Source organism: Meleagris gallopavo, chromosome 5 (genome assembly GCF_000146605.3).
Source record: "Meleagris gallopavo isolate NT-WF06-2002-E0010 breed Aviagen turkey brand Nicholas breeding stock chromosome 5, Turkey_5.1, whole genome shotgun sequence".
Lineage (NCBI taxonomy): Eukaryota > Metazoa > Chordata > Aves > Galliformes > Phasianidae > Meleagris > Meleagris gallopavo.
This window is the reverse complement of record NC_015015.2, coordinates 6,665,440-6,680,169: the sequence shown is the minus strand read 5'-3', so window position 1 is coordinate 6,680,169 and position 14,730 is coordinate 6,665,440. Positions and strand designations below refer to the sequence as shown.

At 35.1% G+C, this 14,730-nt stretch overlaps 1 protein-coding gene across 1 annotated transcript in view; it reads right to left on the bottom strand.

Moving 5' to 3' along the window:
* Positions 1 to 391: 391 nt before the first annotated feature.
* The window catches only part of INSC (INSC spindle orientation adaptor protein), a 49,932-nt gene continuing 35,593 nt past the window's right edge, over positions 392 to 14,730 (bottom strand). Inside the window, exons 4-7 of the mRNA XM_010710972.2 lie at positions 10,128 to 10,194; positions 6,876 to 7,031; positions 6,144 to 6,220; positions 392 to 4,420 (exon numbers count right to left, since the gene is read on the bottom strand). Of these exons, the coding sequence (XP_010709274.1) occupies positions 4,292 to 4,420; positions 6,144 to 6,220; positions 6,876 to 7,031; positions 10,128 to 10,194 (429 nt within the window). The 3' untranslated portion in view covers positions 392 to 4,291. The remainder of the gene's footprint in view (positions 4,421 to 6,143; positions 6,221 to 6,875; positions 7,032 to 10,127; positions 10,195 to 14,730) is intronic.

Below are 14,730 nucleotides of genomic sequence, written 5' to 3'. Positions count from 1 at the left end.
TTGCCCAGAGAGGCTGTGGAGTTTCATTCTATGGAGATATTCAAGAGCCATCTGGACACATTCCTGTCTGACCTATTGGAGGGTACCTGCTTTAGTAGGGGCGGGGGGGGGAGAGGGGGTGGACTCAATCTCTTGAGGTCCCTTCCAACCCCTGCAATTCTGTGATTTTGGCAGTTCATTGCATAGAAGCATGATACTGAAGATAGATATTTAGAACAAGTTGTTCAAGATAGATAATCAATCTTCTAATTTGGCAATGAGACCCTCTGCAGACCAAATCCTTTTTCAAATACTAATAGGCAACCCTAGAAAATAGATAAGTCAACCAATTTACCAAGATATTATCTTGCCTCTTGTAGATACAAATATTATTTTAAAAAGAAAAGGTCAGACAAGTAACATACCACATAAATGATTCATGTATTAAACACACACAAAAAAAAATCCAAGAAAAAAAATATTCTACAAATAAAATGTCTGGGCTGCATATATCTTTAAACAGTTCAAGCTAAAGCCAGAAATTGAACACACTGTCCAAAGCCATTGGAACATAAATCATTTACTAAGAATTCCTCAGTCCACCGCATACTTGTCCAACATTTCTAGAAGCATACAAAAACTAAAATTTTCAGAACAATTTAGAAGAAATTAAAACAATTCCAGCAATTATAACATTCAGTTTCCAGAATGACTAAGCTAATATCTAACTTGCATGCATTCTCTATAGAGTAATGAGTCCACATATATGGATATGTATAGGTATTACAGATGCTTTCTACCTTACTCTGCTAACTAAATATATACAGAGAGCCCTAATTTTCATAAACCAAACAGCATACTTAAGTGAAATTCTTGACATGAAATATTTTGTTTCATACTACATTGACATTAAGCATTTTTATTTTGCCTTAAAATATTCACTTTAAAAATTAAAAAACTGAAAACCGTCAAAGCAAACACTTGTGATCCAAAACTCAGCCAAAGAAAAGAATATTTCATATTTCATATTTTTAATGACTTTTAAATTCTTAATGAATGAAGAAGAAAGGAAGCAGGATGACTATTTTTCCATAAACTCTAGCGTATATAAAAATAAAGTGCACAGCGGTTCTGAACTGGTTCTTTCAATGGATATTTTTCAACTACAAATATGAGATTCAAGTGTATTTTCTTTCTGTAAACAGCCACATTTACAATATGAATACAAATAAACAGACAATGTGGGCTCAGAATTATGGCTACTTACTTACAGACAGAGTATTTGTAGTAAAGTCAATTAATCTGGATTCACATTGTTGTACCTGAGAGCAAAGTCAACTTCTTTGTTCCTACTGGCCTGCTCACTGAATATTTGTTTGAGACCAGTTTGAAATGGCTTGAAAATGTTGAAATGGGTCATAATGGTATATTCTTAATAGCTACATTAATTTACTTTACATATGTGGACAGTAAATTACTTGACACTATACTGGAAATATAACGTCTTTTTGATTACAGCAATATATCTTGTAAAGAGTTTTACAGAACAGATTGCTATAAACTATCCATGATTATTTCTTTTCATTAATTTCTAATTGAACTTTCAATTGAATGAACATTTCCTGCGTAGGTAAGACACAATCAAGAACAGTGCTATTATATTCACTATTATCATCAGCAGAAGTCAGGTCTCACAAGAACAATAATCAGGTTGTTACAGAGCTTTTACATCCTTGCCTCAGGCTGCAGGATGGATTGGCATGAGAACTGATGCCATGCCCATGTCTAATATATTCATTTTGTTTTTCTGTTTTCAAAGACTGACATTACTGAAAGAAAAAAAAATACTGAAAAGCACTGTTCTGAATTCCAATTGCAGCCAAGTTATATTTTTTCTGCTACATTTGATTGTGCTCTCAAATTATTTTTATGTACATAAACACATATATAAAATACTTTCATAACAACCTCAATATAAAAAAAGGAGATTAAGGGATAAATGTATACATACACACATAGCTGTGTCTATATATATATACACACAAGCATGCTACTAACTTACAGTTGAGCTGCACTGCTGAAGGCCTAGGAATCAATCCTTTTGCCTTGGAAGCACTGAAATTTCCCTGGTTTTATGATTCTGATCATACTTTCCACAAGAGAGACTGTTACATTTGCACTAACCATCTATAGTCTACTGCTACTTTCCTGAGTAATTTCAGTGTAAATTGGATTTGGAGCTCCCAGTTTTACTGTACAACTCCATTGCCATAATCATGAGATCATCTCTGCCCTTTTCTGAATGTACATGCCCCACAATTATTTGTTTTCTTTTTCATGAGATTTTAACATCATCTATTATGGGACAAATGAATAGTTTCTGATGTTAGCTGCAGTTAACAGAATGATGCTCAGTACAGCGTTAAGCGACAGGTTTTGACAGATTGTATTCTGTTAGAGGTTATCAACATAAGAAATGAACATAAGGTCCTACTATGAGTTTTGAGTTCATTGTTTTACATGAAGAATATTGATTCTGCTGTTTAAAGCATGCACACATTTCTGCTATGTGAAGAAAATATTGTCAGTCACTTGCATAATAACTTGAAAGCTGTGCAGTACAATATGTCTTAATGTCATACACTTAAGGAGCTGCCTCAAAGTATGCACACAAAGTAGAATTCATCTCTTCTCTTACTAGAAAATCACATCTGTGAAACATCTGATCCACTGTTTATCTTTGAACAGTTGCTTAAGACATTCTTGTGTGTCTTTTAATGTTTTTAAAACTTCCTTTGAAAAAGTATTAAGGCAAAGACGTCTTAGAACATATATTCTAGAATATAAGAAAAAGTGGTCACCATTTGTCACTGCCTGAAGCAAGGGAGATTCTTCAGACAAAGAAAATGTGGAAGGCAAACACGGCTTAGCAATTTCCTGGTGCCTGTCATCTAAAAACCACATAATACACATAATACTAAATAAACTTTAATGAATTAAGTTGCTTAAGATATCTATGAAGTAAGCACAATAAAGAAGTGTACTTATTTATTTGGCATATGTCCTAGCACTGTAAAGTTTTCAATCACAAAATGATCCAGAGCAATGGATGCAAATCATCAAGAAAAAATTACATATACTTTCATAACTTACAGAATGTTTTGCGCGATGCTGGGGTGAAAAACACTCAGGATATTGCCAGTAAATGCAATATAGCTTCTTGATTGTAAATGCATATAGCTTCTTGATGAAAAGAAAAAGATAAATCTATTTTTAAAATCAACTCTATTCTTTTTCCTGTAAGCTACTGGTAAAACTACCTTGTATCAACTCCAGGAGTTCTTGGAAGTCCTTTTTTCACAGCTTTATAAATACAGGACTAGACTTAAAAAAAAAAAAAAGAAAATGGAAATTCAAGTTGCAATTACCTGTTCTAATTATTTAATGTACACAAGCAAAATTTTTTGTAGAAGTAGTAAAAACTGAGTATTAAAAACATGGCTGTATATACTCACTTCCACTTCTTGGAAAGCTTGGAAAGGTGGGAAGATTATTAATGTGTAATGATCCTAAATCTCACATAGATTATAGGTTTGATTTCATGAAGACTTTTCATAAGTCTTTTAATTTCTTTATATGCAAATAAAAGTTGTCTATATTTACATATCTTCTGATGAAGCACATCTTCATACAGCTTAGAAATGCCCTCTAACATAATGCCAAGCTAATATTTGAAAAATTTACTGAAAAAAACTCATTTACATATCTTTAGAACTCTATTAAAAGATAGAACAATAAGGAACTGGACTTAGATGGTAACATCCCATTCATTTTAAAGAATACATTTACAGCCTTAAGGATCATTTCTCTTTTGATGCAACAAATGCAATAGACTAATGCATTTGCTAAAGAAACTGAAAAATGTCCCAACTACAGAAAAATATCAGCAATAGGACATCATTACAAGCATATAAAATAAGAGCACCAAATCCTTGGCTTCTATACCTTCTTTCAGTTCTACTAAACATGACAATAATTGTCAGGCTGCAATGACAAAATATCCTAATATGCCTTAGTATAGGAAGTTTTTGTGTTGTTGTTTTGCTTTTTTTAAAATTTACCTTTACAAACCACAGAAATAAGTTTGCTTATTCTATTTCTTTTGTCCACAAGCCACATGATCATGGTTTTAAAATAAATAAGTAATAAATAACAATAGGACTACATCTAAGTAAAACTGAGTATGTACCATCTCATTATGTAAGTATTATCTTGATTGTTTTTCAAATAATAGCTTGCTTTTGGCTCACATTTATACAAAGCTCTCTTCCATATTTGTGCATAGTAGGAAGGAATCCACAAGCCTGGGCTTTACTAGCTGCTGAAAATCTGAATCTTCAAGTCGATCAGGACTCATAACTGCTAGTCTTCTTAAGGCTGCCTAAAAAAATAAACAAAACAAAACAAAAACATTAATGCATTTAAGCTTTGAGAAAGTCTTCATTGCAGCAATCCATTATAACAATCTCTAAGTAGCAGCCAAGACTCAAAACAGATCAACTCTGTTTTGGACTCTTTTATCAAGCTAATCTTTCACTGCTATCCTCTGCTATCAGATGAATCCGCCTTCAGAATCAGCCACTAAATGACAATTCTTTGTGGGCAGATTACTCCTGGACATGAGCTGCAGGGACAGTGGGATACTAAAGGAAAGAATGACAGCGAGAGCATTTTGACTGTAAACTTCTCCCACCGAAGTTTTAAGCAAAGTCTGGAAAAAGATCTTTTAGATAAAAGGGTAATAGAAAGAAACCAAACACGTCAAACCACTTGGGAACAAACAAAACTGCTAATTTTTCAGATTATGAGACTACATAACAAATTGCTTTGATCATACTGTTGTCTATAACCTCTCCTTTTCTAAGAAATTAATATTTCTCAGCAGATAAGAATATATAATTGCATACCTTTTAGCAATCTAACACTATGGAAGCAAATGAACAGAGGCTGGCTTTCTTCAAGAACAAAAATTGTCTTTAAGCTAGTTGTAATCAGCTATCCTCACAGTGTTTATCAGTGCTACATTACCACAAAAGTTAATCAGCTGCTTCAAAATGCACAGGAGGAGGTAAAGAACCATACTAAAAATACAAAACAGTGAAAGCCCTTAGATTGCAGTGACAATACCTACTAACCTAAGGCAGTGTATCTGTTCCAAGCACAATGTTTTGCCGTATTTACAGAAAGTGTCATCCGGCAGTTGCTAAAACACTAAGAGAAGCAGAAGTGCTGAGACAAGCAGGTAACAACTCAAGCAATAGATATGAATTCAGGGAATGTGCAGCACAACTTTTGTGAATGTAGGGTATCTGCTTTAGCAGGGGTTTGGACTTGAACATCTTGAGGTCCCTTCCAACCCCTGCAATTTTGTGATTCTGTGAACTTCAGTGAGACAGAGCAGCAGGAAAGTCATCGTCTATTTTGCTGCTGTCATTCTATGGCCTCTGCTCAACCCATGCAAGATTAACCACTCTTCTCAGCTCATATGTGGAATAACCACAGAATTTCTTGTGCTCAAATTCAAACCTTCTTCATTCTGAATAAGTTCTGCCTAAATGAACAAAATTTCTCATGTGCAACCTAGGTATGTTAACCAAAGCTACAATAACCAAGTGGGGCCAGCAAGCAGCAAGGATTTTTCTCCTTAGTGTTAATTTTCTGCTGGTCACTCCTTGGCTGAGCTCTATATTGTGTGAGAGTCTTAAGAAGAAAAAAATGGATCACAGAGACACTTTGGCTATTTTACTTAAATATTTTCACACATTTACATGCGTGTACTCATGCACCTAGATAAAGGGCTACTGCCTCTGTGATCACAGGACTTATTTCAGCAAAGACAGCATTATCAGAGAATGAAGTTTAAGAAAGACTGAAACTTTAAATTACAAACTGTTCTAGTAAATTTCTCAGTAATATGAAGTCACGTATACATGTGTCTAAATCTTCAATTAGAGGAAAAACTACTGACACTGTAAAGTATTATACTTAATCTCCTGGCAAGAATTTAAAAAGTTTTTGCAATGCTTATGCATTTTGAAATTGAAAGAGCTGCATTTTATTCATATTTCAGGATAAGCACAAGAAGACGGTAAAAAGGTACCTACCAGGCATGCTACTAAAACAGAATCGCTGTTATTTCTTTCAGTTGGTGATCTGCAAAGTTTAATTAGGCGAGGAATACCTGAAAGCACAGAAGAGTATTGGGAGAAATATTTTAGAAACATAAATTACTTCTGAGATAATAAACTTATCCCTTATATACTTTAATATTTATCTCCCTTACCAGATATGTTTACTAATGTAAAATGCTGTGCAAATACTTAAGGGACTCTCCATGGAGTTAGCAGTTCATGATTGATTGTCATAAATCAAAAACAAGAAATGCATTGTTTTTACCCTTTGTTGCTCTTTCAGAACGAAAATCATGATTCCCTTTCTTCCCCATCAATTCTCCCACGTCTTTAAAAACCTACATCCAAAAGAATATGTGGCTTCCCATCAGATTCATCACATCTGAGCTTGCACGAATCTGAGTTTTATCCCCATTGTTGGATCCTGCACTAGGCTTTAAATAAAGAAGAGTGGGATGTAGTCCTGAGTTGGTTGTCACAGTCGGTCACAGCTATGCGTTGAGAGGAAGCTGTACCTCAGGTTCCTCTGGGAATTGAGCCAGAGGTTCATTTAGTATAACCTCCTCACCTTCTGAAGAGATTTTATAGGGAAACCCATTCCACAAATTGTACCAAGTGAAGCTAAAGAACTGAAAAGAGCTTCTCCTTGGCTGACAGTTCCTCCCTCTTTTTCAGTTTTCCATTAAGCCAGTGACACATCCTTACAGCTGAGTTTTACAGCTGCATCTGCCACTTCAGGATCCCGGCTGAGTCGTGCCAGTGTAACTGCAGATTTCTGTTGAACTCGCTCACAAGCGGCAACTTCTGCTGAATTTCCTGAAGATGACCTCTCAAAGAGCATTTCCATTAAAAGTTGAACACCTACAAGGATGTAAGAGCCATTGTTAACTTCTCTCCAACAAGAAATATCACCTTATAAGAGTAAAGGGAAATAGAACATCAGGTAAATGTAATCACTACTGGATTAGGGCAGGAAGAATACATAACTGTGAGCTGCAATTTTGCCATTGGTATTTTGGCCCATCTGATCTGTGAATGCTTGTTTTCACCAGGGAACTACAGAAATTTCTTAACTAGAAAATGCACTAACTCTTTCCTCTTTCATTCAGTCTGCTTGGAAACAGCCCAAATACATACTGACTCAAATAAAATTGTGAAAAGTAGATGAATATTCCTTAATTGCATTTAAACTAGCCTAAAGATTGTCACTAACCTCAAAAACAGTAGGAATATATTTCAGGTTTTCCTTTTAATTAAAAGAAAGTAAAAGTGGTGGTGGTTGTTTTTTTCCATGTTTACGTAATTTTAAGCAAGCTTTTAAAAGCTTCCATCTCAAACTGTTTACAGTAATCTGCATTCCCTTAATGAGGGAAATTACGAAGTCTTATGTCTTGAAGTTTACTGTGTGATGACTCTTCATTTCAGAAGAAACAATGTAAAATGGTTTTATCAACTTTTTTTTACCTGTAGGAGTAGATACTCATATTGTAGCAGGAGAAAACCAGAGACTGTGCTGATTTATAGTTTCTAAGTTATTTTAACTGTAAGGACAATTATGTGCTATTAGACTCCATATGCCATTAGGAAATTCAGATTACTTTAGGTAGCATCAGAGGATTTTAACCATTAGAATATTTGCATAAATAATTAGGAGAATTAGCACCAGAATCACACAACGAGATAATGATCAATTGACATACAAAATAAGTCAAAGTTGGGAAGAAAATCCATCCAGACTCTATAAGATCTTAAGGTCCTTCTCAGCAGTGCATGTGTAAGTCTGGCTTCCGACCAGCATCTAATTATCATAGTATTAGGCAAATACTAGAAGCTTTTATACACAAGCTGAGTGCCAACCCTTCTGAAAAGCCAGGGGCGAATGCTTCTGTATGAATTTCCACTAAGGAATGTATACAAATTTTATCATATACACACTTTCATTAATTACATGTTTTACTGAGAGAGGATTAGAGAAAACACTTCTGTATTCTTTTAGGAAAGAGAAGGGGCTATTTGGTATTGTGTGTTTATTTTTTATTACTTCTAGTCACAGTTCACCAGTGGTGTGAACACACACAGATCTAGTACAGTTTATAATGAGTATGCAATAACTTGCTGGAGTTCTTTCAAAGCAATGTCCCTGTGCTACAGAGCACTTCAATGCTTGACTGTATTTTCGTGATCTTTATGCACTTGTGGAAACATGATCAAACACCTTTCCCAAGAACAAAACAGTTTCTGGTGTACAACCAGGGAACTGTGTATGAAGTTGAGTGTTGGCTTCAATGCATTGGAAACGATGGTGGCAATATTGGTTTGTCACAAAGTTTGCACCAGGTGAGTCCCACAAATGCTTGCAGAAAAACAGAAAGAACACTATATGCAAATTTGTCAGGATGTATTGAATCAATATGAGACCAGTGGTGAGAGTTTCCTGGAATACAGCATTAGTGGTGAAGAGACATGATATCAGCCCTACAAGCCAGAGTCAAAACAGCAGACTATACAATGGCAACACGTGAATTCCCTATCAAAGAAGAAGTTCAAGACACAGTCCTCAGCACTGTCCTTTTGATGATCCTTCTGGATTTCCTGGAAGCCAGACAAATTATCAACTTTGACCTCTATTATACTGATTAAGCCAAAGCCCTGAATTTCCAGTCAGGATAGAGAAGAAGACAAACTTTCTCCTGCACCATGATAACATCCAGGCCGCATACCAACTTGAAGACCCTGGAGCACATTGCCAATCTTGGCTGGAATTTCCTACCACATTCACCAATCTGGTTCAGATTTGGTTGGCACCTTCTGACTTCCATCTGTACAGGCCAATGAAAGATAGACCGCATGGGCAACATTTTCCTAGCGACAGCTCCATCATAGCAGCTGTGAAACAGTGGGTTATCTCCTCTAGTGGAGATTATTATGAGCATGGCATGCGGGTTCTTGTTCATCACTGGTGAAAATGAATAGCTAAATTTGCACTATCAAATAGTGTTATTCTGGTCTTTGTACCTGTTTCCTTTCCATGGAAGGAAATAAAAGGCTTTATTTTCAGAGAGAGCTACGTACTTTGGAGCAGACAAATTCTATCTCAAGATCTATTTCTACATACTTTCTCCCACCTCCATCCATGTTTGAGATTCAAATGGATCGAAAACCAAGCCATTCCTATCAAACATAATTAAAAAAAAAATGTGGAAGGGATATTTCTAGGACAGAAAAGGCAACATACGTGAAACTTCGCAGTTATTGAATATCTCTCACTAGAGAGTACAGGAAAAAAAAAAAGACTTCAGTTTACCTTAGCCATGAAGTTGCTGAGAGACGTATTATAAGGGAGTTAGGTCTTCCTGTATTCTCATTCACACAATTATTAACCTAACCTATAAGTTTTCTTCTGGCGGACTTGATTTTTTTCCGTATCATGATTTTCTCACAATGTGATATTTAAAGTAGTGTGGAAAAAACTGGCAAGCGCTGCACAGTAATATAAACAGTGCTTCAAAATTTTTACCTCTGAATACTCGTGAGCAAAGTCAAACAAAAACAATAAGTGGTTCAATATATTTGAAACAATAATATATAATAGCAATAATATAAGTGAAACAATATATTTCAAAGTGTAAGAATTGCCACCTTACACAACGTGACTACAAGAATAACAGTTGTTGAAACAATGCCTTGCATTCTGTCTACAAATAAGTTAACGCACACACAAACAATCTGCTGCCTTACACGCAAAGTTTTCTAAACCAGTGGTAATTTATTTCCATTGCATGGAACCATCCAAAGAACTCACTTTGCACCTTGCAGCAATATGCAATATCCAGCAGAAAGGGGATGCAAACTGAAGTATTAGTTGTGAAGCCTTTCTTCTTTAACTAGCAAATATTCCTTTCCTTTCAAATATTCTCCACAAACACATGCAGAATATAATTCAGTTAAAATACATACCATTTCCTTGAACGATTTCTGAAGCACATTGGTCCAAGACAGACATGTTTGCCAATATTGTTACCACCTGTTGTTAAAAAGAAAAGTAAATACTAAGTACAGCCTTACAATTCAGAAAGACTAAATAGGACTGTAGTGTATAAAATAAGTATGGCAGAAATATGACAAAATGAGTAGAATTAAAAAGCATTCTTGTAGATTAACAGTCTGTTCCCACTTCTCATCTCTCAAGGTTCTTTACCATATGGCTGATGATTGAAATCCAGACAAGAAAAATAAAGCACCTTTTCCTTGCACTACTATACTCATGCATAAAAGCATGTCATGAAAATTTATGCAGCAGAACAATTGTTTGCTCATATTAGAAGGAAGAGAAAGAAGCATTTATAAAAACCAACCAAAATGCCTGGAGGACCTACAAAGAGTCATCTAGTAACTGCCCTCCCTCAGATGTCTGCTATCACATTCCTTCTCAGGCAGAGCTCACAGAGCAGGTTAAGGTCTACCACATCATGTACTTTCAAGGCTCTCACTACCCTTCTGCTTCAGGGTTCAGCTGAAATGTTGAGGAATCTTCAACATGATTCAAAAGATTATCTAAGGAACACTTTTCAGTTTTATTGAAGCCATAGATTACGTGCATGTTAGAGCTCTGTCCCAAATGGAGCTGGTCTTAAGCATGTTTACACTTTTCCTGAGCTAAGACTAAAATCAAGTTTTGTACTAAGAGAAACCCAGGTGAGATCCTGATTTACAGAATTTTTTATCCAAAATAACATCAATCATTTTCAGGATTAAGTGCAACACAGATGGCTTAAAAATTATGCACTGAGCCATTGACAGAGCTTGAGTCAAATAGACTTTTTGGCTTTCATTCATCCATTCCCTTCACTGATATCATATACTTTCTTTCATTCATATCAGGCAAAATAGGATTTTATATTTCAATATAACTTGCTTCGTATACACAAATATATCTCAACATTAACAAAATATGTAAGAGACAAAATAATAAATATTATATATAATTAGAATACAAAATTGAGGTAGTATATTTTCTTAAAAGATTCCTTTTGTCTCTATTGTAGCTGAGAAATACTGGTTAGCCTCAAAAGTAATGATCAGTTTGAGAACTGTTTATCAGCTTTGTACTGTACAGTGTTTGTTCAGAGACAGGCAAACTTCTTTCAAAGATGTAAGTAGATCAAATCATGATTCTGATCTTACTTTTCCATCTCAGTAAAAAGGATGAGTCATTTTCGGTGCTGTGACATAAAGGTCTTCCACTTTCAAAGGTAGTGTTACAGTGTCATCTCTCTGAATAAATATACTTACTTAGGATGTAAATGAGTTGCTCAAACTCTAGAGTGACAGGTAGAAATATGGTAACTCGGTACGTCTATGTATTTATTCCATATTAATTATTAACAGTGTTTCAGGGAGAGTGTATATGTTTTCTCATTCTAAATTATATCCTGTTAATGAAAATTACTTCCTCTATGCAGAGTCTGTACCCCATGTGGCTCTCTGAGCCACAGATGAAGAATTCAATTAACCATAATTTGAATATGTGCCAATTATTCCACTGCTTCAAGTTATTTTGTCTAATAAGTATTTTCATATGTAAAAATATTTTGTGTATATCTTTTCACATAAAAAATTATTTGCATGGTGCTTACATCTGTACTTCAGACTCCTTTGTATTGAATACATAGCCCCTTTATTTTGCAGTGTATTTAGTGCCGAAAGGTTTCATACATAACCTTGTGCAAAAATGTTTAAATCTTTCCATCAGTAAATATCAGGTTCTACCTAAGTTGTCTTTTCGAATTCTAAAGGCAGTTAAACTATAAATTAACCCGCTCATATGGATAGATTTTCTTTCCCAGAAGCATCATGTTAACAATTAAGTGTGAAATAGCATACCTGAACACATAACAGGCAAGTTGAATAAGAAGTTGACTTAAAATTTTTGTATTTCTGCTATATTTGCCTCTTTTAGAATTCACTATACATGCAACCAACATAAAATTTTTCTCTGTAATACAGACCAAAGTTCAAGAGTGTATAATTCTAGGGAAAAAGTCTCTAGAGGAAAACAGACTTGTATGTAGACTCAAATTGCTTTGAAGAAGAGCACTCTTATGAGCACTGGTATTAATGTAGCAAGATTTCCTTAGGATTTACACTTGACTGCAAACCAATAAGAACTTTTCCAGAAGCATCTGGAAAGCCTACGCTGGGGCCTGCAAATTCCACCAACCTTTGCAATTTATTGAAGTGTGGAGTTTACACACATGCTATCAAGCAAAGATTATCAGACTTTATTTTCCAGGGGATAAAACAACAACAACAAACCAAAAACACTCATACAATTGCTTCATTATATGGAGAATTCTTGACGTAATATCTGTTCTCAGAATCTATTGCCAAATCTGAGGCAAGATTCTTAACGTACTGCCATAAAAACCAAATGCTGCAAACACTAATCCCATCCAGCAGCAGTTCACTGTCTCAGTGTCTCTATGTGTACTAAGCAGATCTGTTCTGGAGCTAGATCCTGTCCCTTCCATCTCTTCTATCTCTACTCCAGCAGATCTCTCCAATAGACTAACCCAAGCCAAGTCCACTGTGGGCCCATTTATACAGACCAACCAACACTTTCAGGTGCTCAACTCTGACAGGAGTACTTATATAACTCTGGTGGCTGCAGCCTTGTACAAAATAGCAATAGGTACAAAAGAAATAAAAATCCATATCTATAAACTCTGTTAGATGAGCTGTCAACAGGGCAACATGAAGTACAGGAAGACAAGGACATACTTTTTAAAAACTTTGCTTGTCAATGAACTATTTAGTAGTCTTATATGGAATGACAGACATATTTTTTGGGTCCTACTCAGAGAAGCTAAGCTGACTGTCCATACAATTCAGATCTTTCCATGTTCGGTCATTAGTCTAAAGCCATGCTTGTCATACTGTGAAACCATGCGTCTCTGATTCATTGTCTCTCTCTCAGAACAGAATAATGTGCTATATTTCAAGGTAAAGAAAACATTTATAAAAGTTTTGGACCAGCTGAAAAGTAAAAATGTAACTTTACATGTTGTCAGAATTCCTAGATGTAGATCCCAATCGCAAAAGTGGTTAGAGCAGAATAAGTACTGTTTTGTGGGTTTTTTTGGTCTTGGTTTCATAACTCTTTTTCATTCCTTCTCTGACCAGTCAAGAACTTGGCTTATTCACCAGTTTGGGGTTTAGAGAGTTATCTCTCAATCTTTTAGGAAATATAAGCTGCCTAAGCTCTTTAGTTCTATAAAATTCAAGCATTTCAGCACAATTATTTCTGAGACTCTTTATTGCTAGTTTCTCAGTTAGCTTATATCTATTTTGAAAAATTATTTGTCCAAAAGAATTTGCAATACCAGGGGTAACTCATGAGAACACTGAAGAATTGTAATTCTCAAATGCTGAAGTAATGAACATAATGGAAAAATGGACACGATATACAAATATAAAACTGTCTAAGACATTTGTGTGCATCCAGATGAAAGCTGAATAATTCCAGTCAGTGTTGCATGAATTGCACTAACAGTAACCAGTGTAATAGGCCTCTGGGGTTTATCTCTGCATTCACCATCCAACTGCTAATATGTGCTATGCACTGCCCACCTACACATGCCAGGTAGTGAAACAGTAAAACACAAAATGCCAGCAAGAGAACTGTCAGATGTGCTTCTATTTTAGCACCCCATGAAAAGGTGGCAATTTATCAAAATATTAACATGCAGATAGTCCCACTAATATGACTTATTACAAGGTAAAATGAGACTAAAGAGTTTGTTTTCTGAGCTTAAAAGCTATATCAAAAATTCTGGAGCAAGGGGGCTACAGTTTAGATCCATGGAAATGTTCTCTATTTAATAAATACACTTAAAAATAACAGAGACATTTCAAACTTTTCAGAAGTCAGTACAGCATCATATTATTGTTTTTACTGTTGCTCTGGAAATTAATTAAAAATCTGACTAAATATCTGTATACTTCTATGAATGGAATGAATAGTAAACACAGATACATCCCTCTCTAGTGACAATGTAACTTATTATTATAATTGGCAGCGTTTATCCTGTTGTTTACTCTAATAAACTAAATCAAAAATCAATCAAAACATTTTTAGTTCCACACAGTTTCCTTCCGCCCACCCAGCCTTTCACATATCCTGATATGATGAACCTTTCTTTTTGTTTCTGTGGTCTACTTCACAGTGAACTTTAGGAATTACAGTTGTCAAGAGTAATAGAAATTTGAGAAACTAGGGTTAAGAATCTGTAAAATGGTTTTGTCCAAAAATTCTGGAGCATCAGTCAACCTGGAGAGTTTCTTACTAAAACCACGTAACATCATAACGCTTCTCTTTCTAAACAGGTAATGGTGACTAATGTTCATTAACTGGTGAATAAAAGTACTGGCCATTTGTAACAAAAATGAAAACGAGCTGAAAATGTTTTTTATAAACATAGATGCATATGCTGTGAGTGTAAAACTCAAATGCTTTAAGTGACAAAGAGGTTTAAACCTAAAGAACACATAGAAAACAGAA